Source organism: Silurus aristotelis (genome assembly GCF_946808225.1).
Source record: "Silurus aristotelis genome assembly, chromosome: 13".
In the NCBI taxonomy this organism is placed as follows: domain Eukaryota; kingdom Metazoa; phylum Chordata; class Actinopteri; order Siluriformes; family Siluridae; genus Silurus; species Silurus aristotelis.
The window spans coordinates 28630195-28657387 of NC_139586.1; the positions used below are offsets into that span (position 1 = coordinate 28630195).

General features: G+C 42.7%; 2 protein-coding genes across 8 annotated transcripts in view; both read left to right on the forward strand.

Moving 5' to 3' along the window:
* Positions 1 to 218: 218 nt before the first annotated feature.
* tcf3b (transcription factor 3b) lies at positions 219 to 15935 on the forward strand. 3 transcript variants are annotated; one of them, XM_083558036.1, is made up of 21 exons: positions 219 to 908; positions 2869 to 2965; positions 4156 to 4228; positions 6363 to 6436; positions 6515 to 6587; positions 7023 to 7063; positions 7196 to 7328; positions 7420 to 7466; positions 10118 to 10217; positions 10368 to 10504; positions 10714 to 10840; positions 11373 to 11431; positions 11602 to 11680; positions 11966 to 12039; positions 12171 to 12386; positions 12997 to 13108; positions 13199 to 13343; positions 13626 to 13679; positions 14719 to 14954; positions 15565 to 15712; positions 15799 to 15935. In XM_083558036.1, exons 2-20 carry the CDS (start codon positions 2891 to 2893, stop codon positions 15708 to 15710), a joined length of 2001 nt encoding a protein of 666 aa, XP_083414162.1. In that variant the 5' UTR covers positions 219 to 908; positions 2869 to 2890; the 3' UTR covers positions 15711 to 15712; positions 15799 to 15935. The 3 variants fall into 3 exon arrangements, with proteins under 3 accessions (XP_083414162.1, XP_083414163.1, XP_083414164.1); XM_083558037.1 differs by lacking the exon at positions 13626 to 13679; XM_083558038.1 differs by lacking the exon at positions 2869 to 2965 and having other exon boundaries at positions 232 to 908.
* Positions 15936 to 26710: 10775 nt separating this feature from the next.
* Positions 26711 to 27193, forward strand: part of mbd3b (methyl-CpG binding domain protein 3b) — a 12903-nt gene continuing 12420 nt past the window's right edge. Inside the window, exon 1 of one of the 5 annotated variants that reach the window (XM_083559416.1) lies at positions 26711 to 26898. In XM_083559416.1, the coding sequence (XP_083415542.1) occupies positions 26879 to 26898 (20 nt within the window). In that variant the 5' untranslated portion in view covers positions 26711 to 26878. The remainder of the gene's footprint in view (positions 26899 to 27193) is intronic. The other 4 variants (XM_083559419.1, XM_083559417.1, XM_083559418.1 and 1 more) reach the window with 4 other exon arrangements.

Below are 27193 nucleotides of genomic sequence, written 5' to 3' on the forward strand. Positions count from 1 at the left end.
TTAACCCGTGCTACAATTTCAGCGTAGGAGGCGACGTTAACCCGAAAAAAACCCACACACTCTCTCTGAGCCCCCTTCACACAAGCCTCACCGCAGGCGTCACGAAAGAGGGGCGGGGGAAAAAAACCTCAAACGCGTTTTGATTGGATGCCTTTGCCGTCAGTTATTTCCCTAACGCGTTATCCTATTGGCTGTTCGCTCGAGTGGCTAGGGGGGTTGAGAGGAGGAGAAGGGGGGGGGGGGGGTTATCTCTCCATCGCGTGCTGCTCCTGTATCATCACGGCTTTATTATGCGAACGTGCACGTCCGCCGAAATATATAGTGCGCGTTGGTGAATTATACTTCTGATTTTTGTTTTTGTTCCCCGGAGTGCCGTGGCTCGTGTTTTGCTCTGTTTAATCGGATCGACCAAACCAAGGATACGACTGACTGACTGTGTGTGTGTGTGTTCTCTCCGGTGGGCATTTTGAAACTGGACACCGCAGGGCCCTCTTTTCCATGCGGAGGGATACGTTGTTGCTGCTGACAATGTGGATGGAGGAGCTGTAAGATGTCTACCGGGAGAATGAAGCCGTCACTATTGTAGCAAAAAAAGAGGAAGTGGTGCGTCTGGGAGCGCGAGCCGTTTGGATACTTTGTAACGCTCTGTTTCCGGTCGCGGGTTTCCGCTCTGTCTCTCGGTGTGTGTGTGTGTGTGTGTGTGTGTGTGTGTGTCTCCGCTTCCCGGAGGATGGAGTGTAAATAAGGACTCGCGGAGATCCGACGCTTTTTTTTCATGCCTCAGGTCTCGTGCGCAACTTTTTGTTTTGTTTTTTTGTTGACTTGTTTATTGTTTGGGTTTTTTCCTCCTATGAGACTCGGAGGCTTTTCTGCATAAGCGCTGGAGGTGAAGCGGCTCCTACACACAGGTAGCGTGCGTTTACACTCTACTGGAAGTGTGTGTGTGTGTGTGTGTGTAAGAGAGAGAGAGAGAGATGAAGTCACGTATTGTTGTGTTGAACTTCCATTTCCTCTGATGGCTCTGAGGTGCTCGGGCTGAGGCGCGCTCCAAGAGCAGAGCTAAAATATTATTCTGGCTTCTGATGGAGCTCTGTGACTTCCGGTCCGATCTCCTCCAACTCGAGCTGGTGTGTGTGTGAGAGTGTGAGAGAGCAGGAGAAGGATTTGTTGCTGAAGTTGGATGTTCATGCAAATCATTTGTTTGCGTTTTTCAACATGCTTCATTTGTCGAGTAAACCGAGTCTAATTGGGCCTGTCTGTCTGTCTGTCTGTCTGTTCACAAACACTTTCCAAATAGTGCTGGTGAAGTTACTCAGGCTGTAGTTGCACGTCTGGCAGGAAATTCCTCATGTCCCCCCACCCCCACTGTCTCTCTCTCTCTTTTTCTCAGTCTCACCCTCTCTTTCTCCTTCTCCCCGTGTCTCTCCTTTACTCTCTGTCTCCCTCTTCTCCCCCCCTTTCACTTTGTCACTCTGTTGTCTTTCGCTGCCACTTTTCTTTCTCTACCTGTCTCTCCTTTATTTCTGACACACGCACTCTTTCATTCTCTTTCTGTTCCTATCTCTCTTTCTCTCTCTTTCTCTCACTCACACACACTCCATTTTTTTCTTCTCCAACTCTATTTGTCTCCCTTCTTGTTTCTCCCTCTCTTACATCTACTTCATCTGCCTCTCTTTCTCTCCGTGTCTCACTCTTTGTCTGTCTGTCTGTTTTCTTCCCCACTTTCCTTCCCTCTATTTTTATTTTTGACCCCCCCCCTTCTCTCTCTCTCTCTCTCTCTCTCTCTCTCTCTCTCTCTCTCTCTCTCTCTCTCTCTCTCTCTCTCTCCATCAGAGACATTTCCCCCACTTCTCCTCCCGACTCCACAGGTTTCTTTTATCTTTTTTTACTCGTGTATGAATTTCATAGTTTCCTACTTGGTTTATTTATTTTGTTCTTCAACCCTGAATTTTCATAAATACCTCCTTATATTTGACCCCATCTGTGGGTGAGTGTAAGATCTTTCACGTAATATTAGGTTCTGTCCACACGTGTGTGTGTGTGCACGTGCACGTGTGTGTGTATGTGTGTGCGTGTGTGTATATATACTTTCACGCACACACACACACACGGACACTTCTTTTTTTTCTTTTATCTCTTCCCTGAAACTCTTTTCACTCCCTGTAGGTTTGCGTTAGGATTTTGATCTGAATCCCAAATCTCCTAAGTAAATCATCCTCTGTCTCTAAATCCCACACCACCAGCAGCACCGCAGGTTGCATACTAAAGCCCTGAGCAGTATGTCATCATACAGCACCACAACAGGTTGTATCACCTGCTAGTGTCCTGCACAACACAGTAGAAACACCATTCTCGCTAAATACACCACTTTGGACCTCTGCCCTGAGCGTCAGGACCACTGTCGGTCCTTGTTTTTGTCTTGTGTTCGGTTTCACGAGTCCACATTTGATGTTCAAGGCCTCACGTGAACAAGGAAATACCAGAGTGGGGGAAAAGAAACATGAGTGGTCTCTTGAAAAACTGCTGCTGGTGGGTGAAACGACAACCTGTGGCACAGAAGTGATGGAAATATTTGATATAAATATAATCCATGGCTTCACTGGGCCTCTTTGAGATCAGCCTGGGGTCTTGCTTTCAAGCTGAGTCTGAGGAAGGAGAGATTGGATCAGGGTGGGGCAAGAACGTTCCAGAAGTTTGACTGTGCATTAGTTTCATCCGTCAATAATTAGTGTACTCTATGCCAATATGTTGTTTTGGGCTCTGAGACGTTTTTTTTACCTGACCGCTCCGTTTCAGGATCGCAAACCGATAGAACAAGGTTTAATACTTAGTTTCTCGCTGACGGCAGTTTGGAACTTTCTCTTGCAGGGCTCTTTAAAGACAGCGGGGCATGAACGAGCAGCAGGGCCACAGAATGGCGGTCGAAACAGATAAGGAACTCAGCGACCTCTTGGATTTTAGTGCGGTAAGAGAGTGAATATATGGTGTGTGTGTTGGGGAGGGGGTGTGTGTGTGTGTTGGGGGGGGGGGGGGGGGTCAGGGGAACGCAGGGGGATTGGGGAAGGGGGAAGATAAGGGGGTCAAGGTGGGGCAGAGTCGGGCTTAGTGGAAGAAACACTCGGAGTTCATTACCTGCTTGTGATCTTCTGTTGAAATGTGCAGCGGTGTGTGAATTTGATCCGTGTTTCAAAAATTTAAAGGCACATGGATCCTTTAGTGTGTGTGTGTGTGTGTGTGTGTGTGTGTGTGTGTGTGTGTGTGTGTGTGTGTGTGGTGAGGACAGAACTGTCAGTTCCATGTCGAATCCATGACTACATTCACTCCTCACTTGCTTTTCCTGAACAGTGTGTGCATTAGGTCCAGGTACCTGGAGTACTTAAGGTACTCGGAGACATCGAAGCATGTTGTGCAAATGATTTCGCTCCATTTTTTTTTTTTCTCGCTTTATAATTTCTTCATCTTATTTCATTTTTCTGGTACCATCAAAACATACCAGATGTTTTCTTTTACGACTTTTTCAGGCCTGGGGTTTTTCTAGCGATACGTTGTGATGTAGTAAATTCAGGCTTTTAGGTATTAATGTTAACTATTTGTTTAGAAAGTATGAGTTTGTAATTGTATTCAATTCTATTTATGTATACAAAAGTGAATTTTTCCTCATTCCGCCCACTTTCACTAGGAATTTACAACCCGTTATATTTAATGTCTGCACGGCACGTTAGAGGAAAAACTTTAAAAGGGTTCAGGAGGTAAAAAACGATGATCAGCTCACATCCTGTCATGATTTATATAAAGGCTGAAATCAAATGCCCCAAATCAGTGTAGAAAACCGTAAAGAATGTGGAAGAGGTGAACGCTCTCTATTCTGTGAAGGGCTGATGGACGTCGGAAATCCAGAGGAAATCCAGAGTAGGAAGAAAAACACTATGGGTTGGTCTTCACGTGGGTTGAACGTCTCCGATCAGGACGTGGTGATGCGGTCGTATTTGAGCGGTCACATGGTTAGACGTTGTTTTTTTTTTAGGCACGGTGAAGGAAAGGTTTTGTTTAATACGTATTGTTCTGTATACTGAAGCCGTCTTGAGGCTTTAACGCATGCTGGTTTTATTTATTAATCTTCTTTCCTTTGTTGTTGTTTTTCTTTCTCTGCATTAGATGTTTGCACCACCTGTAGCCAACGGGAAGACTCGACCAACCACTCTGGCCAGCAGTCAGTTTGGTGGCTCAGGTGAGTTTCTTCTATTCACTGGAATAACTTCACGTTCCGAGTCACAGGTTGCTATGATTTTGCTTCTCCCACCCGCTTCGTTTTGACACTTTTTCTTGTCGACACACCAAACATTTTAGCGAATGTGAACAATCTGAGAACAAAGGGTTAAACTGAGGTCTCTAAATGACCCCCCCCCCCCCCTCACACACACACACACACACACACACACACACACACACACACTCTCTCCTTATCCACACCGTAGCATATAAAACACTCCTCCCTCTAAACAACAGAACACTTTCTCCCCCTGCCGACTCGCAGGAAACGGCTCTGCGCTGAGACAAAGCTCAGTCCTTTTACCCCCTCCCATGCTTTCTCAAGAGCTCCACAGAGGGTCTGGCATGAAGATAGCAAAAGCACACGTCGAGGAAAAAAAAAAGAGAGGCATTTTTTTTTAACAATTAAAATAAAATTCTTAATGAGTCGGTCAGTTGGCCGTCACAACAGCCACGTGGATTCGTCCGGGTTTGACGAGACGACTTTAAGAATGAGGGAGGGGTTAAAGAGTCTCGGGGGGGTTTAATTCGTTCATCTCTGCAGAAGGGGATGTAACATCACTCTGTAGAAATGATCAGAGAGTGGAGTTGACGCTGGAGTGTAAAAAAAAAAAAAAAAAAAAAAGAAGTTAAAGCGCAAGAATTTAATTCTGAATGAAGTAAAGGTCATTCATGCTGTGTGGCAGTTTCTCAAGACAAAAGTGCTCTAAAGGGTGCTAATTGCATTTAAAACCCTGCTCCACCCCCAACCACAACCACAGCTCACCACCCACTCACTTCTCTGGTGTGTATCTGCACACCCGTGTTCACGGGAGAGCTCCTGCAGGCTCACCTCCACATCTGCCCCGTCTCCCATCTCGCACCTTTTTCTGCCTCGCACAAACTCAAAAGCTTCTCCTCTTCTCCTCGAGTGGGTTTGGGTTTAGATTCGGAAGTCTGCGTCTCCACATCTGGGATTTGAATCTCCCCCAGTTTTGCTCAGGTGTAATATTTTGGTCTTGGTGTTGGCAATAACAAGTCGAGTGCTGATTTTATAAGTAAAACTCCTTCATGATGCTACAAGCAGAATCTACGAGATCATCCACAAGAACCTGTTCCCGGCGTATCGAAACCGTACGCAGGGTTAATTCATTTTAAAGCCCGAGTGTCAAATCTGCGAGCGGCGCGACGTACACGCAGGGTTTTTAAACTTTGCAGAAGGTCTATAGATCGGTTTGAGAACGTCATACGCTCAAACCATGGCCTCGCTCTCTCTTCCTTCCTCTCGTTCGCTTTCACGTCGTGCACCTTCACGTGGAAAGAGCCGTTCGGTGCCCACTTCATTTGCCATGCCGCCCGCGTAGGCTGCATAGATCACGTCTGTCAGCGTGGATGTCGCTATTTGCACTGCTTTGTTAGTTTCATCACTCATGCTCAGCCTTCAGCCGCCACGATCGCCGGAGCACCCCCCCCCCCCTCTCTCAAAAGGGGAATATGAATATTCATAAAGCGACTGCATTAATATGCACAATTATGCAAATCAGCATGCAATTAAGCCGTGTGTCTCTGGAGAGCTTAGCGAGCATTAAGGCATAAAACAGGCTGAGAAAGAAGAGGGTTCTTCGAAAATTAGACTCTGTATGTTCTCATAAATTCTTTTGGAAACAGATGCTCTCTCTATATGTGTGTATCTACCTAACGTTATACATACGAAGCCGTGTATTTGCGGTGCGCGTGTGTGTGTGTCCTGCTCGGAAATGCTTTATGTCTCGAGCTCTGTCGTTTCTCATTTTTGACATCCTAATGAACGCGCTCTCTTTATAGTCCTGGATATTAATCTTTGATGAATGACATGGATTCGCCCATTAGGGCTGTACGTCTGATGCCCCAATCGAGATGAGATCCATAGCTGAAGCTCTCGTTTTTATATATAAAAAAAATAAAATAAATAAATAAAGGCTTCACAAACCAAATGTCAAAAGAAACCCATGCGAATAAGCACAGAAGGAACCGAATAAATATATTTAATTATTAAATTTTTTTTCTTGACTTGAATCTGCTGAGCTTCTCTTCACCGTCTGTCGCTGACTTTTCTGGCGTTTCTCGTGTCGCAGGATTGGATGAACGCGGTTCCTCCGGTCCCTGGGCTGCCGGGGAACAGGGCAGCCCTTCGTTCAATCATGGACGGGTAAGAAAAGTTGTAAGAAAAAGGAAAAGATGCAATGTTTTATTATGGTTTTATTTATGTTTAAATTTTTTTATCTAGAGTTATAGCGAGGGTTCGCACTACAGCGAGCATGACGGCCTGTCTTCCCCGTTCCTCAGCTCTGGGATTGGTGGTAGGGGTTTTCCTTTTCTTTTCTTTTTTTTTTTTTTTTGAGCGTCTTTGTGTCTCTTTCTACACGTGTGTGTGTGTGTGTGTGTGTGTGTGTGTGTGTGTGTGTGTGTGTGTGAGTGATGCTAAAGCCGCTGAGGCAGAAATTCTCCCTTGAGTTTTGACCAACAGTGCCTCTTTGTAGCTGTGCAAGGCCCCTACTTTTGGGGGAGGGGCCGCCTTCCAACTTTCATCCTCCGGCACTGGATTTTTTTTATTTCTTTATTTTTGCTGCTCTTTATTTTTGTTTTGTAACTAAAATTTGTTTTTATAAATTTTACTCGTTTTTCATTGTGCATCGTTTTATAACAACATAATGTCATAATATAATTAAAAAAAAAAGTTATTGACCTTCTCTGTGTGTGTTTTTTTTTTTACTTATATTTTTTTTGCTGTATAGGAAAGAATGAACGTGGACCATATTCATCATTCGGTGGGCAGGTAAGATGAAAGAAAGAGGTGCTGTTAAAGGAAAAAAACCTCACTCCTACACCCATGTGATCTTTCTCTGACCTGAACTATTTTACTCGGTCGACTCGGACTAGAATAAATATTTCTGTGTGGTTTGTGCAGCAAGGGTTCCTGCCTTCAGACATTGTGATGGCCAACGCTGAGGCCATGTCTCCGTCAGGCCTGAAGTCTGGCTCTCAGTTTTACCCCACGTTCTCCAACAACCCTCGGAGACGCCCGCCAGAAGCAAACATGGGTAAGATAGAGCAAAAAAAACTACATTTCAGAACGAGAATTTCGCTTGACGTCATCGTGAACGTTTTTCTTGTCTTCTTTCTGTTTTTTAGACACCCAGCCAAAAAAGATTAGGAAGCCACCAGGACTTCCGTCTTCTGTAAGTACATACAACTCCATCTACCCACACACCCTTTTCCCCCTTCAGATCTCAAGTTCAGCACCAGCAGTTTTGTGACAGGAGTCGTGCACTTGCACTGGAACCAAGTATCTGCAGTAAGAACTGGTCCACGGTGGCGTTCGCCTGCACCTTTCTTCTCTTTGTGCTATGTAAAAAAAAAAAAAAAAAGGGAAAGAAAAAAAAAAAAGCATGGCCGTCGCACAGCTGTGCTCCGTAAGCTGCGTACATACTCCGGCTAATTTGGGAAATGCTGAGACTAGTGGGGGAAAAAAAAATCCGCATCAGGTCCAGGTGACTGGAGACGGAGCTCAGGATTAATATTAATAGTAATAAAATCCTCGCAGGATTCCCGGCACTCATCTGCTTCGACGTATATATTGGCCCGGATTAGTAAATACCACTTTTTGCCAGAGACTGCTGGCACGCGCTCGGGGTGGAAAACGTCCATGTTGTGATAAAACGTTTTTAAACAAAGTCATCGCTATAGAAATACACATCCAACAGTTTTGGACATGTTGCACAAACAGGAAGCGGCGGAACGTCTGAAGGTATCCAGACAGGGATTTTTCTAGACGCGGTTCTACCGAAGGGCCGGTGGTAACGTTAACGTTCGGCTTATAATGTTCAGCTTGTGCCCCGTTCAAAGAGTAATTGTTTTGTCCTGGTCCGAAGCCAAATGAGCTTACCACGTGCCTTCCAGACGCACATAACACACCCCTCCCCCAAGCCTTACGCTAGCCTCATATCGACCTGACCACAGGACAATGTCCTTCCCTCGGCATGCTAGTACCAGAAGCGAGTCCCCCTTCTGTGCCCCATTTATTTGTTCCTTCGGTTTTCTTTTTCTTCTTTGTCTCAGTAACGTGTCTTCGCTCAGATTAATAGCTGCCGATGATCATGACTTGCCCCCCCCCGTCTGTGCTGCTCAGTCTGCTAGGTAACTTCCTGTTACCCAACACCCACTTCTCCAGCAACATGGAGCACTTAGCAATGCTTTACCACCCCGAAGCCTGCACTGACTTTTCTCCAACTTTAAATGGCATTTCTTTACTATTTCTTAGTATTTAGGTTTTTTTTTTCCAGACGAAAGCCGTATCTCATTTTGTCTTCTCAACCTCACATCTCTAACTACCATGTGACCAGCGTAGTCTGTCTTTTTTTTTCCACTTTCTCTCCCCCTCTCGTTCTGCAAGACCTCTCCCCTTGTCACTTCTCACCACCTCCCCCCCCTTATTCCTCTCTTCTCCTTCCCTCCTTCTCCCTCCCTCTCCCTCTCTCTCTCTCTCTCTCTCTCTCTCTCTCTTCAACCCAGCTGCCTGTGGAGTTGGACAGGCTCCAGGAGCAGGCAGATGGCTCTGTAATTAGAAGTGCATCTCTCCGTTCCCTTCCCACTTCTCCCGGTTAAATCAAATTACAGGAAAAAGAGAAATATCAGTTTGCTGGATTTGTCAATTCTCCACCAGCCTCCAAACTACTTTACCCCCGGTATTCGCATATGCACAGTTTCGTACGGATCCGATCGCACACACCGTGGCCCATACACGAAGGAACTCGCGATACGTGGCGGCATGCGGACGTTTCTCGTCAAGCGTACCGGAGGAAATGCAAACCGGAGTCGGGAAAATAAGTCTCCGCGTTGTGGCGATTCGCGATTCTTCAGAGCGCACGTATTCCGTCATACACGAGTGCCACAAATAGAGAGCGAACGCTTCGCTCTATCATGTAGAGAAATCCGTCCCGAGGGTGCTCGACTTGATCTGGATGAGGCTTTTAGAGATGCCCTTTTGTACGCGCCCACCCTCTCTTGCTTTTGGCTCATGGGAAAGAGAAAGAGGATGCACAGACTGTGCCGCGACATGGCTGTGGCACCTTTCCCAGCATGCTGTGTTCCCAGTCCCTGTCACTTTATCATGAGGGAGCACTGTGGAAACACTCGCACAGGTCATTTACTCAAGAGATTTATATATATTTATATTTAAATAATATTAGGGTTGTGCATCTCCATAACTGAGGCCGATGCGATATGCCGAAAATATGATACGTTTAAGATACACACGAATCAGCTACCGATGCGATACGATTCCCCCCCATTACGATGCGCTGCGATTTCAATTCTGTGCAAAATCCGATTCTCTGCAGTTCAATACGGTGCAGAATGCTCAATTTTATTGACTTTGTAGGGCAAAAAAGAAAAGACCTACTTTTCATGTTCTGTCTCCAGAAAAACACAGCTCTACCTCTGCCATGTTAATCTTTATTCAGGACACACCTCTGCAATATTCACATGGCAGCAGTGCTGCTGAGCAAACACACACTTGAGAAACAGTTTGGAAGAGAAATCGATCTATATATCAAATATTGGTCACTTTCTTAATAATGTAATCGTGATGTAGATACAAATAAATAAATAAATAAATAAATATATATAATTTGTTTGGGTTTTTTTGCTTGGTTTTATGCACACATTTTACTATTCCCAACACACACACACACACACACACACACACACACACACACACACACACACACACACACACACACACACACACACATATATATATATATGATGATGCAGATTTGTTCTTTCAGTAATTGTTTACGTTTTTTGTATCTTTTTTTGTGTGTTCCAGGTATATGCCTCCACGTCCGGTGATGAGTATCCTCGAGACGGTGCTGGATATCCAGCCTCTAAACCGGGCCCTGTCTACCCCGGCTCTTTCTACATGCAAGGTGAGCACATTTCATGGAATTCTAGGAAACATGCACAATATTTTTCAGTTAATTATCATCAGGTTGGTAATTGTATTAATGTCAAGTCAAGAGTCAAGTTACTCATATATATTTTTTTGTGAGTGTGTATAATCTTTTATTTAAAAATAGAGGGTCTACACCCTTCCTCTGACCCCTGGGCAACGTCTGGGCCTCTGGGCCAGTCAGGATATTCAGCCATGCTGGGCAATTCGCCCCACATCAACCAGCCAGGCTCCTTTACTGCTGTCAATCCACAGGACAGAATGGTGAGTCGGTGTCTCTCTCTCTCTCTCTTTCTCTCTCTCTCTCTCTCTCTCTCTCTCTCTCTCTCTCTCTCTCTCTCTCTTCTCTCTCTCTCTCTCTCTCTCTCTCTCTCTCTCTGATATATATTCTCCGAAGCAACACTAATTCAGATAATATAAAAAATAATATTTCCTGTAAAAAGGTTATTACCATTATTACCGTGTTATTCCAGAAGCGCCAGCCGTTGCCTCTCTCCCCACAAAACTACCCTCTTCACGGCGCTGATGTCAACGGCTTCCATTCAGGCTCCGGGGCCTACAACCAGACGTCTTCTATTAACGGAGCAGACAGCATCATGGGTCTGATACTTTTCATGTGTCTAAAGTCTGAAATGCCCTTTTTTTTTTTTTTTTTTTTAGCAGGTTTAATGAAATTAGTGTTGGTATGTTAGTGTTGTTGTTATTATTATTATTATTAGAGAAGGTGGAAGCTTAGTGGTTAAGGAATTGAACTTTGATGCTGAAGGTCATGAGTTCAAATCTCGGGGGAATGAAATTCTAGGATTTAATAATACTGAATAGAAATCTCTTTATTTAATGTATTAGTGGTGATGAAGGGAGAAATATTTGTAGGTTTTCATTTCACTTGTGGTCATGAAGTATAAAATAATTCATGATTTTGTGTTAATAAAATAAATAAATAAATAATTACTAAATCTATGTAATTTATTCTAAATCTCGAAATACTTTTTTTGTTTAAATATACATGTTTAGCCCATCAAGATGTGTGTATTGTTATTATTATTATTATTATTATTATTATTATTATTATTATTATTATTATTATTATTATTATTCATTTTTTAATTAGTTTTCTGTTTTTCTCTTGCAGTCAGTAGAAGTTCAGCTACGGGCAGCTCAGGTGACGAGATTGGAAAAGCCCTAGCCTCGGTGAGTGGGGACTCATTAGTTTTTGCCCCTCAGGCAGTATTTTAAAAGTATAATTACTCATTGTGTTTGATGATGCTGGAGATGTTCATGCTAGCGCCTCATACACTTCATGCTTACGCCGGCGTGAAGACAAAACTCGGAGCACTCATGGCATGTTTTATGTATCGCAGATCTACCCTTCAGACCACAACAGCAACAATTTCCCCTCCACACCCTCCACGCCGGTCGGCTCACCCCAAGGTATCGCAGGTACGCCCCGTATCTGACAGTACCGGGATGGTCACGTGACCAGTCCGTATGACTTCTTGAAACAAAATTAGATTACACACGGGACATGATGTTGAAGGAAAGGCAGATATTAGATCGGCACTTTGCTCCTGCGGTGTTTGTGAGGACATGAACAGACTGTAAATGAGCGTTCTGTCCTCTTTTAATACATTCTTAGAGCGCCCTCTGCTGCTCCTGATTTATTACTGCAAGGTAGAGGTTGGGTATTCCTTGCTGCATTCAGGTTGACAAAATTCTCTTCCTCAGGTGCTTCTCAGTGGCCAAGATCTGCGAGCCAGGCAGCTCTTTCACCGAGCTATGAAGGTGGACTCCATGCACTTGTGAGTTTCAAGATCCGTTTCTTATCAAATAACCATGATTCTGTATAACAGTAACATATAAAAAGAGGATTATTATAAATATTATCGTATTATAATTTCTGTCTTTCTTTGCCTTTGCTTTATTCTAACAGCAAAATAAAATGGAGGACCATCTAGAGGAGGCCATCCATGTTCTGCGTAGTCATGCGGTGGGTCAGGGCCCAGGTTCGAGCCTTGGTGGAGCCCATTCAGACGTTCACAGTCTGCTGAGCGCTGTCGCATCTTCTGTTCATAACGGAGCCCTGGGAAACCTTGTTCAGGGATTTTCTGGTGCTGGATTGGCTCTGGGAAACAGACATCCCGCAATGGTAAATTCTGATTTGATGTTACATCATAATGCATGTGGGTTCCAGTTGTTTGGGTTTATTTAATTTTTATGTAACATATATATATATATAATATGTGTGTATATGGACAAAAGTTTATGGACACCCGACCATTAAATTAATATGTGCTATTTGAACATCTCATTCCACATTTAGTCTTAATTCACTCCTATATTAACCTCCACTCACCTGGGAAGATGTTCCTTTTTGTGGAGATTTGTGAAGATCCTCAATACATTACACAATACATTCAGCCACAGGAATTGATGTAGGTGAGGCGAGGAGGCCTGGAGAGCAGTCAGCGTTCGCATTCATCTCAAAGGTGTTCAGTAGAGTTTGGAGCTCTATAGCAGGAGAGCTTCCACACCAAACCATGTAAAGCAGATCTTCACGGAGCTAGCTTTGTGCACAGGGGTGTTGAGATGCTGGAACAGGTTTGGGTCTCCTAGATCGAGTAATGCCGGAGCATTCATATAGAGACATCATAACAGTTTGTGGAAGAACCACATATGGACGGGAAGGTCGGGTGTCCCAAAACTTTTGAGCTGCTACCACAGCACATTTTAATGCCCTTTCTTTGCTTTGATCTCAGGCTGGAAGTCACCACGATGACCCCGCCTGTCTCCCTCCCAGCAGCAGCCTATTACCCACGTCCCATACCTCGGGCACCCCACAGCCTTCAGGAGCACTGGAGGACTTCACAAGTCAGTACTTACCACGTGTAACCAAATGACCTTCAGACGTGCACAGAGACGGTTGTGATTTTTGCTTATGTTTTGGGTCTCTGATCGCAGGTTTGTCGGGAGGCGTAGCCTCGCACTCCTCAAACAGCAGCGGCGATATCAAGAGGGAAGACAAAGATGATGACGAGAACTCCTCCGTTGCAGATAAGTCTGAAGAAGAAAAGAAGGACTCCAAAGTGTCTCGCAACAGAACGAGGTACGAGATTTAGACTTTGTTTGCCATGTTATACATTCGGTCAATTCTTTTGTATTTTTTTTTTTTTTTTTTTTAAATCCTGCATGCGTGGAAACGTGACTCGTTTGATCGCTCCTGGAACCTCCGGAGAACTGTGTGAAATGCTGTTTTTGCGTGTTGATGCGCTCACGCTCTTGAACAAAGGGCCGAGTGTGTGTTCAAAGTGTCTGAGCTTCTCTCAGGCATACTGCTCCCTCTCATGGTGTTCTCCCTCCCCCTCCCCAACTCTCACATTGTTTTCAGAAAGGAGGTGTTTTCCCTCCAGGTCCATTCAAGTTTTTCAGACCAGGGAGAAGAGTAAGTGTATCTCCCACTATAGAATGCACCGCTGAGACGCCTCAAGATCAGTCAATTGTATTTCTGTCGAACATTTTACACATTTACTGTGCTTTTATGGAATGCGCTCTCTCACTTTCTTACACACACACACACACACACACACACACACACTTCGCTCTGCTTGTTTGGTTTTATGGTTTTTGAGATACACAGGCGTGTTCCTTTTGTTTAGATGCACAAAACCCGGTCATGTAGTGATCTGAAGATTGACTTTGACCAAACAAATCTATAAACCTACACCTAATTCTCATTGAAAAATCCTCCCTTAGAATAAGGAACGGCTTTTTACAGCAGATTTCAGCTGGAATACTTTTGCTATTCCTGCAAGATGTTCTCCACTAGATTTCTTTAGCATTCAGTTCAACCCAGAGATGTTCATCAGGACTAAGGTGCGATGACTGGACTGGCCGTTCTGTGATCCGTATCACTCCAGACGACTGTTTACGCTCTAATTATTCGTTGCTTCGGATCATCGCCTTGAAGTACGACGAATTCGGTTCCAATAACCCGCAGTCTAGACGGAACTGCACGATGGTGAAGTGCGGAATGGGAGCCGTGTTGATTCAGGATTCCAGGATTTCACATTCCGCTCCAATACAACCTCAAACCGTTAAGCTTCCACCTCCATGTGTGAGTGTGGGGGTGAGGGAGTCTGATCACATCTTCTCTCCTGTTCTCGGTCTTACACATGATCTTCTTTTGAAGACAAAAATGTCCCATTTGGACTCCACAGAACTTTCTTCCACTGTGAGCTTTTTGTTGTGCTTTTACTGAGTTTGTTGCATAGAAACCAAAGGAACATGCACCTTTCTCAAAAACTATGAAAGATCAGGTATTTCCACACTTTTTACAATAACGGAATTTCTGTAATACTGTAGAAAAAAAAACCCGAATCAAATCCCGTCTTGGTTTATTAATTTCCATTTTCTCCAACAGGTTCGTTGGTGACGAATACGTTTTTTTTAAACAGTGCCTCCTTTCCGCCTTTTTTTTACAGTAAAGACGACGAGGACGATGAAGACCTGCCTGCCGAGGTGAAGATAGAACGGGAGAAAGAGCGACGCGTGGCCAACAACGCCCGCGAGAGGTTGCGAGTTCGGGACATCAACGAGGCCTTCAAAGAGCTGGGCCGCATGTGTCAACTGCACTTGAGCACGGACAAACCGCAGACCAAACTGCTTATTCTTCACCAGGCCGTCAACGTCATCCTCAACCTGGAGCAGCAAGTGCGCGGTCAGTTTCCAGATCAGTGGATCGGTCTCCACAAAGATCACATACTCTCCATTAATAAGAGATTTATACATATATGAAGTTTAAAAGTCCCATTCTACATGTAGTTCCTCTTTGTTGTTTTTATAACCTCCACTCTTCTGGGAAGATGTTCCACTAGATTTTGTTTGGAGATCCATTCAGCCACAATGGTGTTAGGAAAGTCAGGTACTGATGTGTGTGAGGTGAGGAGGTCTGGGGTGCGGTCAGCACTCATATTAATTCCAATAAGGTTAGAGCTCTTTAGGAGGACCCTCAAGATCTTTATGGAGCTGGCTTGTGCACAGGGGTGCACAACAAAATCATAATTACTTTAATAACATGTTCGGTGCACAAACTTTTACATTCTTATTATATTGACTCCTCCAAGGCTTCCTATGCAATTGTGTGCCACCCAATATTGGTGCAACAGTGTGGAGAAGAACCAGATAAGTCAGGTGTCCAGATACTTTTGCTTGTGTAGTGCAGACGGATTTCTCATTCTCAAAATAATCCAGTCTATTTATTTATTTAGGGAATTATTTATTCCAATCCAGAGAACCGTATTGTCATGTCTCATTAACGTCCCCTTTAGAGCGCAATCTGAACCCGAAGGCGGCGTGTCTGAAGCGACGGGAGGAAGAAAAGGTGTCCGGTGTGGTTGGTGACTCTCCAATGCAGATGCCTGGACCTCACCCTGCTCTGGGAGGAGATGGACACAGTTCTGTCGGTCATATATGACGGTAGGTGTGTGGAGGTTCGGTCTGGACAGATGTGTGTTAAAGTGTTTGATGGTATTTGCGAATGACTTATTGTATTTTTTTTGCAGATCTTTGGCTTATGGAAGAAGTGGCCTTTTTTTTTTTCTTTCTTTCTTCTTCATTTTTTTTTTTTTTTTTTTTAAATCTGTCCCTTCATCCTCTACAAAGGCGCGAGTGTGATTTCACACGTGTTGACTTGGAAAGTGTCGTCCATGAAAAGTAAGAGGTCGCATCTTCACACATCCGGAGACACAAGTGTACTGCCAAACTGACAACCCGTTCTGCTGCACTCCTGATTGTGATTACCAGCGTCAATGTGAAGAACTGTGTGTTTTATTTCTCACTTTCTCTCCTCGTTTTTTTTTTTTTTTTTTTTTTTGCTTCCATGAACTGATGGAACACAGGGATAAATACCGTATTCTGTACCATGGACAGTTCACCCCACGGCCCAGAGTGGGAAGGGAAACATTTTTAATCAAGGACTTGTGCCTAAATAATTGTTTATATATATATATATATATAAATGAGAGACACTGAAGCACATTGCTTACTTGTGTGGAACAAATCTGTTTGGGAGTTGCTTGTAAATGAGCAATGTTTTTACGTAGCTTGGCATTCCCTGCTCAGAGGTACAGTCTTACACGTGTGTTGTGTAACCAAACCCATGTGAAGTGGGAGAGAACCTGTGGTGCTCCCCCCCCCCCCCTTTTGTTTCCCTCTCTCTCTCTCTCTCTTTTTTTTTCCCCCGGAAGGGTTCAAAGGTTGTGTGTTCTGCATATCCCAGCATGCCCTAGTTCTCCGCACTCATTTCCACCAGTCAGAGCAAACGCAAAGCTCACGAGAGCATTTCAAATGTGTCCATATCAAGATGGCGCAAAAATTTGTGGACACCTGACTGTTAACCCGTAGGTTTATTCTGAACATCCCGTTTCCACATTTCAGGTGACGTTTTGCTGTTCTAATAACCTCCACTCTTCTGGGAAGATGTTTCTCATGATTTTGCTGGTGGAGATCCATTTAGCTACAAGGGTGTTAGGTGGAGGTACGGTGAGGAGGCTCAGGGTGCAGTCCAGAGTTCAGCAGGGTTGCAGTTGGAGCTCTATAGGAGGAGATATTCCATGTAAAGCTGATCTTCATGGGGGTTTGGCTGATAAAGTGTAGGGACAATTTAATACCACATCCTGAGACTGAGTCTTATAGTAATTGCGTGTAGATCTTTAAATTGTAAGCACAATTTGTTAAAGAGTCACGTGCGCTGGTGGAAAAGTCCCGTGTCCCGATGCCTCTGCCTGTATAGTATAAAGTTCAATTCTCCTATCTCATGTGCACACCCTGAGTGTGTGATGCCCTGAGGCCCAGCAGTGTGAGAGTTACCGTGTTATTTCAGGGTCATCCCATAGTTCTCAGCTCATACAGCAGATCTGATGATGATGATGATTCGCAAGAGAGGAAAATATCTTCTGCGACACCGGTTCAGAGACGCACTCGCTGAAACCTCACACTGAAACCTCACCATGTCCACACGTGCATAAAGGATATTATTTCAACCTGAGCAAAAATGTAAGAACGGATATATATATATATATATATATCGCTATATATTAAAAAAAGTATATATTTTGTTAGTATATACATTGTAGATTTATAAATAATAAAAAAAAAATCACTATTCATTTGTAGAATTTATATTGTTCGAGAGGGAGAGAAAAAGAGAGCGGGAGGGAGAGAGAGAGGGAGAGAGAGAGAGAGAGGGAAAGAGAGAGGGAGAGAGAGAAAGGGCACAATGGGATCAAATGACTGGAGATTTCAGAATTTCCCCGGGTGGCACGTCGGTCCTGCGCTCCACACGTCTCATTTCCTCTCTACGTCACTGTGTTTAGGCTTCGTTTAGCTCCGTCATGAAATCAGGTCCACGGTCAAATCGATTCTCACGGATGACAAGCGTTCCTTCGGTCAGGGAGCTCGGCTTACGGCAGATCCGTCCCTGTTCGTGAATTCCTTTCATATTGATTTATTTTTGACAGATTGAAGAAGAGAAGAATCCTGAATTCACTTTGGAACATATTATGCAGCTGGTTTTTGAATGTACACTCGAATATATCCTCCTTATTTTGCTGTACGTCAGAATACTGCCATGTCACTTCTTTTCTTTCATCGGACAGTATCTAATCCATCCATCCATTTCTGATGAAAAAAAACCCGTTTTTTTAATCGTGTGTGATTACATGGATGATGTATGTAAGATAAATACAGTGTTATGAATGAACATGTCTATAAGTGTGTCTACTGTGGACACTGTTATGTACCCATATTTCTTTGAGATTACAGGAACACATACGGATTCCTAAACGAGGATGTGACCCCTAATTGACCTTGTGATATACATATATATATATATATATATATATTTTTTTTTTCTTTTTAAAGGTGGCCTTGTCATCCTCAAGGCAGTCATATTCGGTGCCTTATTAGTGCCTAGTTTTCTTTCCCTTCTAAAATCATATTCATTTATATTTCAAATGTTCTGAAGTGCTCAAAGTAAATGTATGACTCGAAAATCTCCTGACCTTTTTTTTTTTATTTTTTCAGGAATTTTTTTTTTTTTCCTCCATAAACTTATACATTTCTAATTAGGTTTGTGTGATTTGTCAGTCCTTTTTTTATTTGATTTATTTATTATTTTTTTTTATCCCCCCTTCTGTTATGTGTTTCTGAGAACTCGTTATTTGGAAAGCATGTCAAACTTCTGCAGTTTCTACACTTTCCTGCTACCAGTATTTTTTATTTTATGTCTTTTTTTTTTTTGGACCACCAGCCGAATTTCTACAAACAACGCCGTATTATAGGCCTCCAGCAGCGAGGACACAAAAGAGCCAGCGTCTAAAATGATAAAACAGGATCTGATTGGTTGAAAAAAAGAAAAAAAAGGCAACCCTCCATCAATAAAATTCCCAAAAGTTTTCTTGCTGGATCAGTTATGCAAACAGACCGGTGACGGAAGTTCTTTGGTAGGGTGAGGCTTTATATTCTAGTAATCACCCCCCACCCCACCCCTCCGTTCTGCATTAGTTTTCTATCGTTCACACGAGACGAAATGATAGATATGGCCAAGTCTTGCATGTCTGCGCGTGTCCAGTGGCAGATTCTATTTTTATATAATGAGAAGTGTTGCATCTTTTTCAAAATGCAGCATTGAAGAGCAAATTCTGTTGCATCTGAAGTGAAACGTCCTGCCCGACTTTTCTCGACATACACACCACTGTTACACTGTTAAATAGGAGACATGAACAATACTGAATACTGCTGTTGTGGCTTCAGAGTGCCTCCTGGTGTGTGAGTGTGTGTGCGTGCGTGTGTGTGTGTGTGTGTGTGTCTCTTCGGTCTATTATTTCTGTTCTTTATTTTGTTTGTTTTTTATAAATATATATAAATCTATATAAAAGTAGGTATTAAGATTCTGTCCTGTATATAACAGTAATGTAGCAATAAATGTGCCATTTTTAATAACAAAAGTTCTTAATCTTTTTTTTTGTTTTTGTTTTTCTCAAATGTCCAGGTTTGAATCTTGTATACCTTAAAACGTTAAATAAATAAAAACATGTGATAGAAGGCGTGTCGTTATTTGGACCGCCAACAGACTGCTTCTTTTTCAACCCAAAAAAAAAGGAAAGATGGCTCGAACCAAAACAGTGCCGGAGGATAAACACCAGGAACCGAGATGTCTAAGCAGAACATCACCCAGAGCATCACACTGCGTCCATCAGCTCACCTTCTTCACATCCTGGTGCTGTCTCTTTTCCAGACAAGCCACGCCTACACGTTTATCTGTCTACCTCATTTGAAAACCTGATTGATCAGACCGGGCCACCTTTTTCCACTGCTCCATGGTCTGGTTCCGATGTTCACATGTTCTACGTGTTCTTTGTAGGAGCTTTGGGTGGTGCACATGGGTCAGCAAGGGCTTTCTGATCTCTACACAGCAAACTGAGATGCTCTGTGTACTGACTCTAGCAGGCAAATCAAGATCTTATACTCTAACCCATGGAAAGCACATCTTCATGGACCTGGCTTTGTGCACAGGAGATATATCTTTATCTTGATCTGTCAAGTCAAGTTTATTTGTATTGCGCTTTTCACAACAGACATTGTCTCAAAGCAGCTTTACAGAAAACAACAGTGAAGGTGAAGGTGTGTGTTTATCCCTGATGAGCAGCCGTGGCGACTGTGGCAAGGAAAAACTCCCTTAGATGTTATGAGGAAGAAACCTTGAGAGGAACCAGACTCAAAAGGGGAACCCATCCTCATTTGGGTGACATCAAGAGTTTGATCATAAATCTTTCAACAATACAGAACACTGGCGTATAAGATTATAAGTGATGTTCTTTCTACAGTCTTATACAGTCTATATGGTCAGTAGCTCCTAGTTTTATGAGCTCAACATTTGTGATCATCACAGATCCAGCATCAGCTTCTCCATGCCAGAGCCTTTAAACACTCCCGGAGGTCCAATGTCAAAACCACACATGTAGCAGGATCCAATTGGCACTGGTACGTCTCTAGATGGTTCGAGATGTTTGCGAGTTTGGCATCTACTTCTCAAAGGTCCATAATCCTCATGAGGTGGGACGTGACTGGAGCTGGCCAAACCTCAGGAGGCCTCGGGATGGGGAGAGAAAGAGAAGCAGTGGAGAGGAATTAGCGTAGCTGCTGTTCATGATGTTAACAGCACAAGTTGATAATGTGCATGTGATCAGATGTTCTGGAGCACAAGGTTATGATGTGATGTGTAGGTTTTGCTAAAAAGATATGTTTTTAATCTACACTTAAACTGGGAGAGCGTGTCTGAGCCCTGAACACTGTCAGGAAGACTATTCCAGAGTTTAGGAGCTAAATGTGAGAAAGATCTTCCACCTTTAGTGGACTTTGCTATTCTAGGAACTACTAGAAGCCCAGAGTTTTGAGATCTCAGGGAGCGTGATGGATTGTAGCGTGTTAAAAGACTGGAGAGATACATGGAGCCAAACCATTTAGTGTTTTATAAGTAAGAAGCAGTAGTTTGTAGTTTATTCGAAACTTAACCGGAAGCCAGTGTAGGGATGATAAGATTGGGGTTTTATGGTCATATTTTCTCGACCTTGTAAGAACTCTTGCTGCCGCATTCTGAACGAACTGAAGCTTGTTTATTAATGATGCAGGACATCCACCTAGTAATGCATTACAGTAGTCTATTCTAGAGGTCATAAACGCATGGATGAGCTTCTCTGCATTGGATATAGACAACATGTTTCTTAACTTTGAAATATTTCTGAAGTTGATTAGCCACAATTGGCATGTTTTATCACATTGTGAAGCTTCACTATGAAGCATTGTTGCGTGTGGAAATATGTGGCTTCATACCTTGAAAAGCAAACCTGTGCATACTTGATATCGCACGGAAATCCGATGAGAACTGAGACCAAGCATCACTGCCATATGAGAGCTATTCTCTCTGCTTGACACCAAACAAGGTCTGGTGCTCCAGAAGATCCAGTAAAGCTGAATAAAAACCAGCTGCTGAATGAACCAAAGGGGTTCGGGTTTAATCATCATACGGAATGAAATGCAGAGTCGGAGCTGCATCTTCTGGTGATAAACATTGCTTGTTGGATATTCGAAGGTAAGAAAGTGACCCTTGTTAAAAAGGAGCAGAGGAGGCTGTGCAAAATTGTTCTCTGTCCACACAACATGCTCCTCAGGAAAGGTTAGTCTAGCGTTTTGATCCTTTCTGCTGTCAATGTGCTGAGATGGACCTTCACCCTGATGAAACGATTGCCCATTGAGATTCTCCACATTATCCAGTCCTCATGTCCACATGTGCCTTTTTGGGGGACTTGAATGAGCAAGAGATATTGTAAAGACGTACCAGAACCATTTGGACCCACTTCATGTGGAGTTTGGACATTGGACCTCTTTGAGTGTTTAAAGGCTCGGGCATGGAGAATCTGGTGTTGGATCTGTGATGATCTCAAATGTTGAGCTATTTTATGAGTTGCTCAAGAGCTCCTGGTTCCATAACCTCAGATAATTGTATATAACTGTAGAAAGAACATCGCTCATAATCACACACTCCAGTGCTCATGTTAGTTCTCACTCTCCAGTATTCTGTAGTGTTTAAAGACTATAATCACACTCTTGATGTCACTCAAATGAGGATAAGGTTCCCCTTTTGAGTCTGGTTCCTCTCAAGGTTTCTTCCTCATAACATCTAAATGAGTTTTTCCTTCACCACAGTCCCCATGGCTGCTCATCAGGGATAATTCAATTCATTTTTATTTGTATTGCACTTTTAACAATAAACATTGTTTTAGAGCAGCTTTACACAGATAATGTGGTGATTAAAAAGTAAATATGTTTTTACTCCAGTCGAAGAGAACACTATCCAGAGGCAGACCTGGACGAAGTGGGAAGATCCACGGAGGGGAGGGGGGCAGGAACAGTGGTCACTGGAGCCTCAGGAGCATGTTTAACTCGACCGAGAGAGAGAGAGAGAGAGAGCGAGAGAGAGAGAAGAGGGTGACAGGAAGAGAAGGATATGGATTATTAAGTGTCCTTATTGGTGTATGAAAGTTAATGTCACTGTGCAGTTTCAACTCCGGCAAGACTCGCTATGGCAGCATAACTAAAAGGGAGAACCAGAAGGTAACACCAGGCATGAGGATCTCTGGGATAAGAGACGACCCACCACACCACCATCAACAAACCTGAGTGAACGTGTGAATGTGAGGGGACGACAGCATACAAATATCCCAGTTCACCAAACACTCTATATCAATGTTCCCTCCAGATCTGAGGCTTTACCTAAGAAAAAAATCTACTGATCAAAGGCTTGACTGAATAAATAAGTTTTCAGCTTCGACTTGAACACGAGACTGTGTCTGAGTCCTAAACACTGGTTGGAAGGTTGTTCCATAACTGTGGGGTTTATAAGAGAAACATCTGCCCCCTGCTGTAGTCTTCATTATTTGAGGTACCAACAAATAGCCTGCACCTTTTGATCTAAGTAGGCGTGAAGGATCATACTGGTACAGAATTCACTCAGATACTGCGGCGTGAGAGCGTTAAGTGCTTTATACGTCAGTAGTAGTATTTTATAATCAGTGTGAGATGTAATTGGGAGCAGTGTAGACTGATTAAAACAGGGCTGATGTGATCATATTTGCTAGATCTAGTGAGGACTCTTGCTGCTGCATTCTGAACTAACTGAAGCTTATTTCTGCACTTACTCCAACACCCAGACAGTAAAGCGTTACAGTAGTCTAATCTAGATGTTACAAAAGCATCAACTAGTTTTTCTGCATCCTGTAATTTCTAATTTTAGCAATATTTCTAAGGTGAAAGAAGGTGCTCCTGGTAAATTATGTTTAATTTCACCCAGAGGCTGCATATATAAAGAGAAAAGCAGTGGGCCTAAGACAGATCCTTGCAGAACACCAAACTTTACCTCGGAGAGTGTGGAGAACTCACCAACAAATTTACATCAACATATTGATAGCGATCAGTCAAATAAGACCTAAACCAAGAGAGAGCTGTTCCCCTAATTCCAACAACGTTCTCAAGTCTAGCAAGTAGTATAGTGTGATCAATGGTGTCAAAAGCTGCACTAAGGTCGAGCAAAACAAGTAAAGAGACAAAACCCTGATCAGAGGCCAATAACAGGTCATTTACCACCTTTACTAGCGCCGTCTTTGTGATGAGGCTGAAATCCTGACTGATATATTTCAAAAACGTTATTCATAAGTAGATGTGAGCAGAACTTCTGTGCTACAACCTTTTCTAGAATCTTGGATATGAAGGGGAGATTTGATATTGGTCTTTAGTTGGCCAGCTGACAGGGTGAAGGTCAGGTTTCTTAATTAGGGGGTGGATAACTGCCAGTTTGAAGGATTTTGGTTCATAACCAATGGAAGAGTTTATTATTTTAAAAAAACAGGTTCCGTTACCTCTAGAATGATCTGTTCGAGGAAACTTGTAGGCGAAGGTTCGAGAATGCAGGTTGATGATTTTGATGAGGAAATTAATGAAATTAAGTCACTCTCGTGAATAGGAGTGAAGCTTTGTAGTTGATTGTCTGTTATAATGACACTGCTGTCTACAGGGTTACTTGTAAAATAATTTGGGTTTATATTAACCGTCTGGATTTCTTGCCTGATGTTTTCAACTTTATTATTAAAAACGTTGATGAAATCATTACTACCCAATGATGATGTGCATGTGAGTGCAGTGCTTTTATTTCCTGTTCATTTTGCTACCGTGCTGAATAAAATTTAGGATTCTGCTTGTTATTTTCTATGAGGGTGGAGAAATATGCTGATCAGCAGCACTAAGAGATTTTCTATAAATTAGGAGGCTCTCCTTCCATGCTATTTGAAATACTGTTAATTTAGTTTGACGCCATTTACGTTCTAATGTTCGAGTGGTCTGTTTTAAGGTGCGCGTATGATCATTATACCACCGTGCTGATTTTTTTCCCCTGATCATTTTGGTCTTAAGGGGGGCTACATCATCTAGAGTGTAACGTAACGTTGATTCTAGGTGTTCAGTGGCCCAGTCGAGCTCAGCGATCTATTTAATATCGTCATTTCTGGAAGATTATTGATAAAATGCGCTGCTGTAGCTGACGTGAACGTGTTTAACACGGCAACGTGGTGAGGTACTAATGCAATGACTGAGGCAGATTTTAAAAGAGATGAGATAATGGTCTAAAATAGCTTCAGACTGTGGAATTATGACTAAAAAACACCCATCATTCACTCATCATTCACTTTAACTCTTAAGATTCTGTAAAGCTGCTTTGAGACAATGTCTGTTGTGAAAAGCGCAATAGAAATAAACTTGACTTGACTTAAAGATGCAATATTTTAGAAATAACTGATTTGGAACGACCAACTTTTCTTGCGATGGCTGAAACGGTCATCCATTTGGCCTTCATCTGGACAAGAAGCTGTCAGAGGGGTTCAGGCTCTTTAGAACAGTTCGGCATCCTGCAAAGTGAAAACTGGATAGTAACGGGTTTGTCAGATCGTTACGGAAATTAGCACCAGGTGCCGGATTAACACAATTGTGTTAAATGAAAATTGTGTACAACTGGAAGGTATCTGAAAGTGTTTTCTAATTTTGTTCAGTGTTTTTAAATATGTCATGTAAGTTCTTCATTCTGTGCTTCAGAATATATTTAACTCGTGAAATATTTGCATAAATGTGCGCTTTCACTCCTGTTAGAATCACTTTAAATAGGACAAAGCAGTGACCTCATAGATTTAGGAAATTGTAGATTGTTCTCTTGTTTTGACCATCCATCTATCTATCTATCTATCTATCTATCTATCTATCTATCTATCTATCTATCTATCTATCTATCTATCTATCTATCTATCTATCTATCTATCTATCTATCTATCTATCTATCTATCTATCTATCTATCTATCTATCCATCCATCCATCCATCCATCCATCCATCCTCCCTGTTCACTTCCATCTTCCTTTCATCTTCTCCTATAATGCCTGAGGGTTAGAGTATACATGACTAGGAATCTGAGACCATTCCTTCATCTCTTCAGATCCTTCACATTTTAAGGACCATGCTGATGGACTCCCCTCTTCCAGGAGACTGGGGACTGGGACGGCCACGTTAGGACCTTGATTTTAACGCTTGAGTTTGTTATTGGATGAGAGTAGAGGCTTTTTTCTCCTTGAACACCTTCCAAACAACTTGTGGTGATGTAAGTGATGTGGGATTGTTTTGTAGTTTTGTAATTTCCAACGTTTAACTAACTTCTGCAGTTCTCCAGTTGTGATCTCTGGAGGTTTTTTGGCCACTCCAACCTTCCTCTTCACAGTGCATTAAGGCGATTATAGACACACGTCTTCTTCTGGGTTGATTCAGAACATTTAATTGTTAAATGGTCATATATATTTTAGAACCTTCTGTTTTTATTTACTGAGGGTGCCAATATTAATGAACAGCACGGTATACCGCACCACAGTAAGGTAAGACCAAAGTAATTCCAGACCTTTACATTACATGTTTACAGGAGATGTGGTAGCTTATTGGTTAAGATGTTGGACTTTGGATCAGAAGGTTGTGAGTTCAAATCACACCTATACCAAACTGCCCCCCCCTGGACCCTTAACTGCTCAATTGTCTGAATGAGATTGTTCCCCAGATCCATCTCTGTGCCCTGATGATGTTCTCATCAATGGGAACCCATTTGCTGCTGAAGAAGTCTCCACATGGACAGAAGATGAAGATACCTGACTTTACTGTGGACTTCAATTTATATTAATTAATATGCACTCAAGTTTCCGTCAAGGAATAGTTGATATCATTAACAATGATGAACTACTATGAACGAATAGACAAAAAGTAATAAAGATTCCATTTTGTGTCTGGTTCCTCTCAAGGTTTTTTCCTCTTATCATCTCAGGGAGTTTTGTTCCCTCACCACCGTCTCCTCTGGATCGCTCGTTAGGCTCCTATTTTTTAAATATACATACATTCTGTATATATTTCACGATAAAGCCATATGATTTGACTTGAGTTGTTACGCGTACTCAATGTTCACCCGGCCATGGTACCAATCATTTGCATATTCTTGTAAATCACAAGACAAAAGTATTAGGACACTTGACTTTTCCAGCCAAATGTGGTTCTTCTCCAAACGGTTCCTCTACAAAGTTGGAGAAACACAATAGTATAGGATGCAGAAGCAAAGTAAAACATCTTTCCTTTCGCTTGAACTAGAAGACCCAAACCTGTACATCATCTCAGAAGATTGGAGCTTGTTATCAGTGACTAGATGAATGATGTCCAGATGCTCAGGTGTCCATGAACCTTTGTCTATATAATGTATTTTAACATAATTGATCGAATTAAACCCTTCCTAAGCAATTTATTTTAGATATATTTGTTGTAATCGAGGAGGTTTCTATTATTTGCTCAGGTCTGGAGTGTGTGTGTGTGTGTGTGTGTGTCCCTGCAGGGCGCATGATGTCTTTCATTAGTCTCATTGCGGGGGGAGGGGAGAGGAGCGCAGAGGAGAAGAGAAGAGAGGAGAAAAGAAGAGAAGAAGGGATTTAACCAGGGATCAAGCAGGAGACACCCAAATATCATGCAAATGGAGAAAAACGAGTAAGTAGCGCATGCAAATCCCGCATTTTAGCGCGTTTATGGTGTTCCTTCGTGCACTTTGATCGCTGGTTGTTGGGTTGAGAATAAAAGCAGGTCGGTGGATTGTGTGTGTGTGTGTGTGTGTGTGTGTGTGTGTGTGTGTGTTGTTCATGTGAGCTATTTTCCGGCGAACAATATGTAAGATACCAGCTTTCCCTTTCACATGAGAAGGTTTGGAGACTTGGCGCATGGTGTCGCCCATAAAATATACAAATATTATTAAATATATTTTCTTCTTACAGGTTGGCCTTGAGAT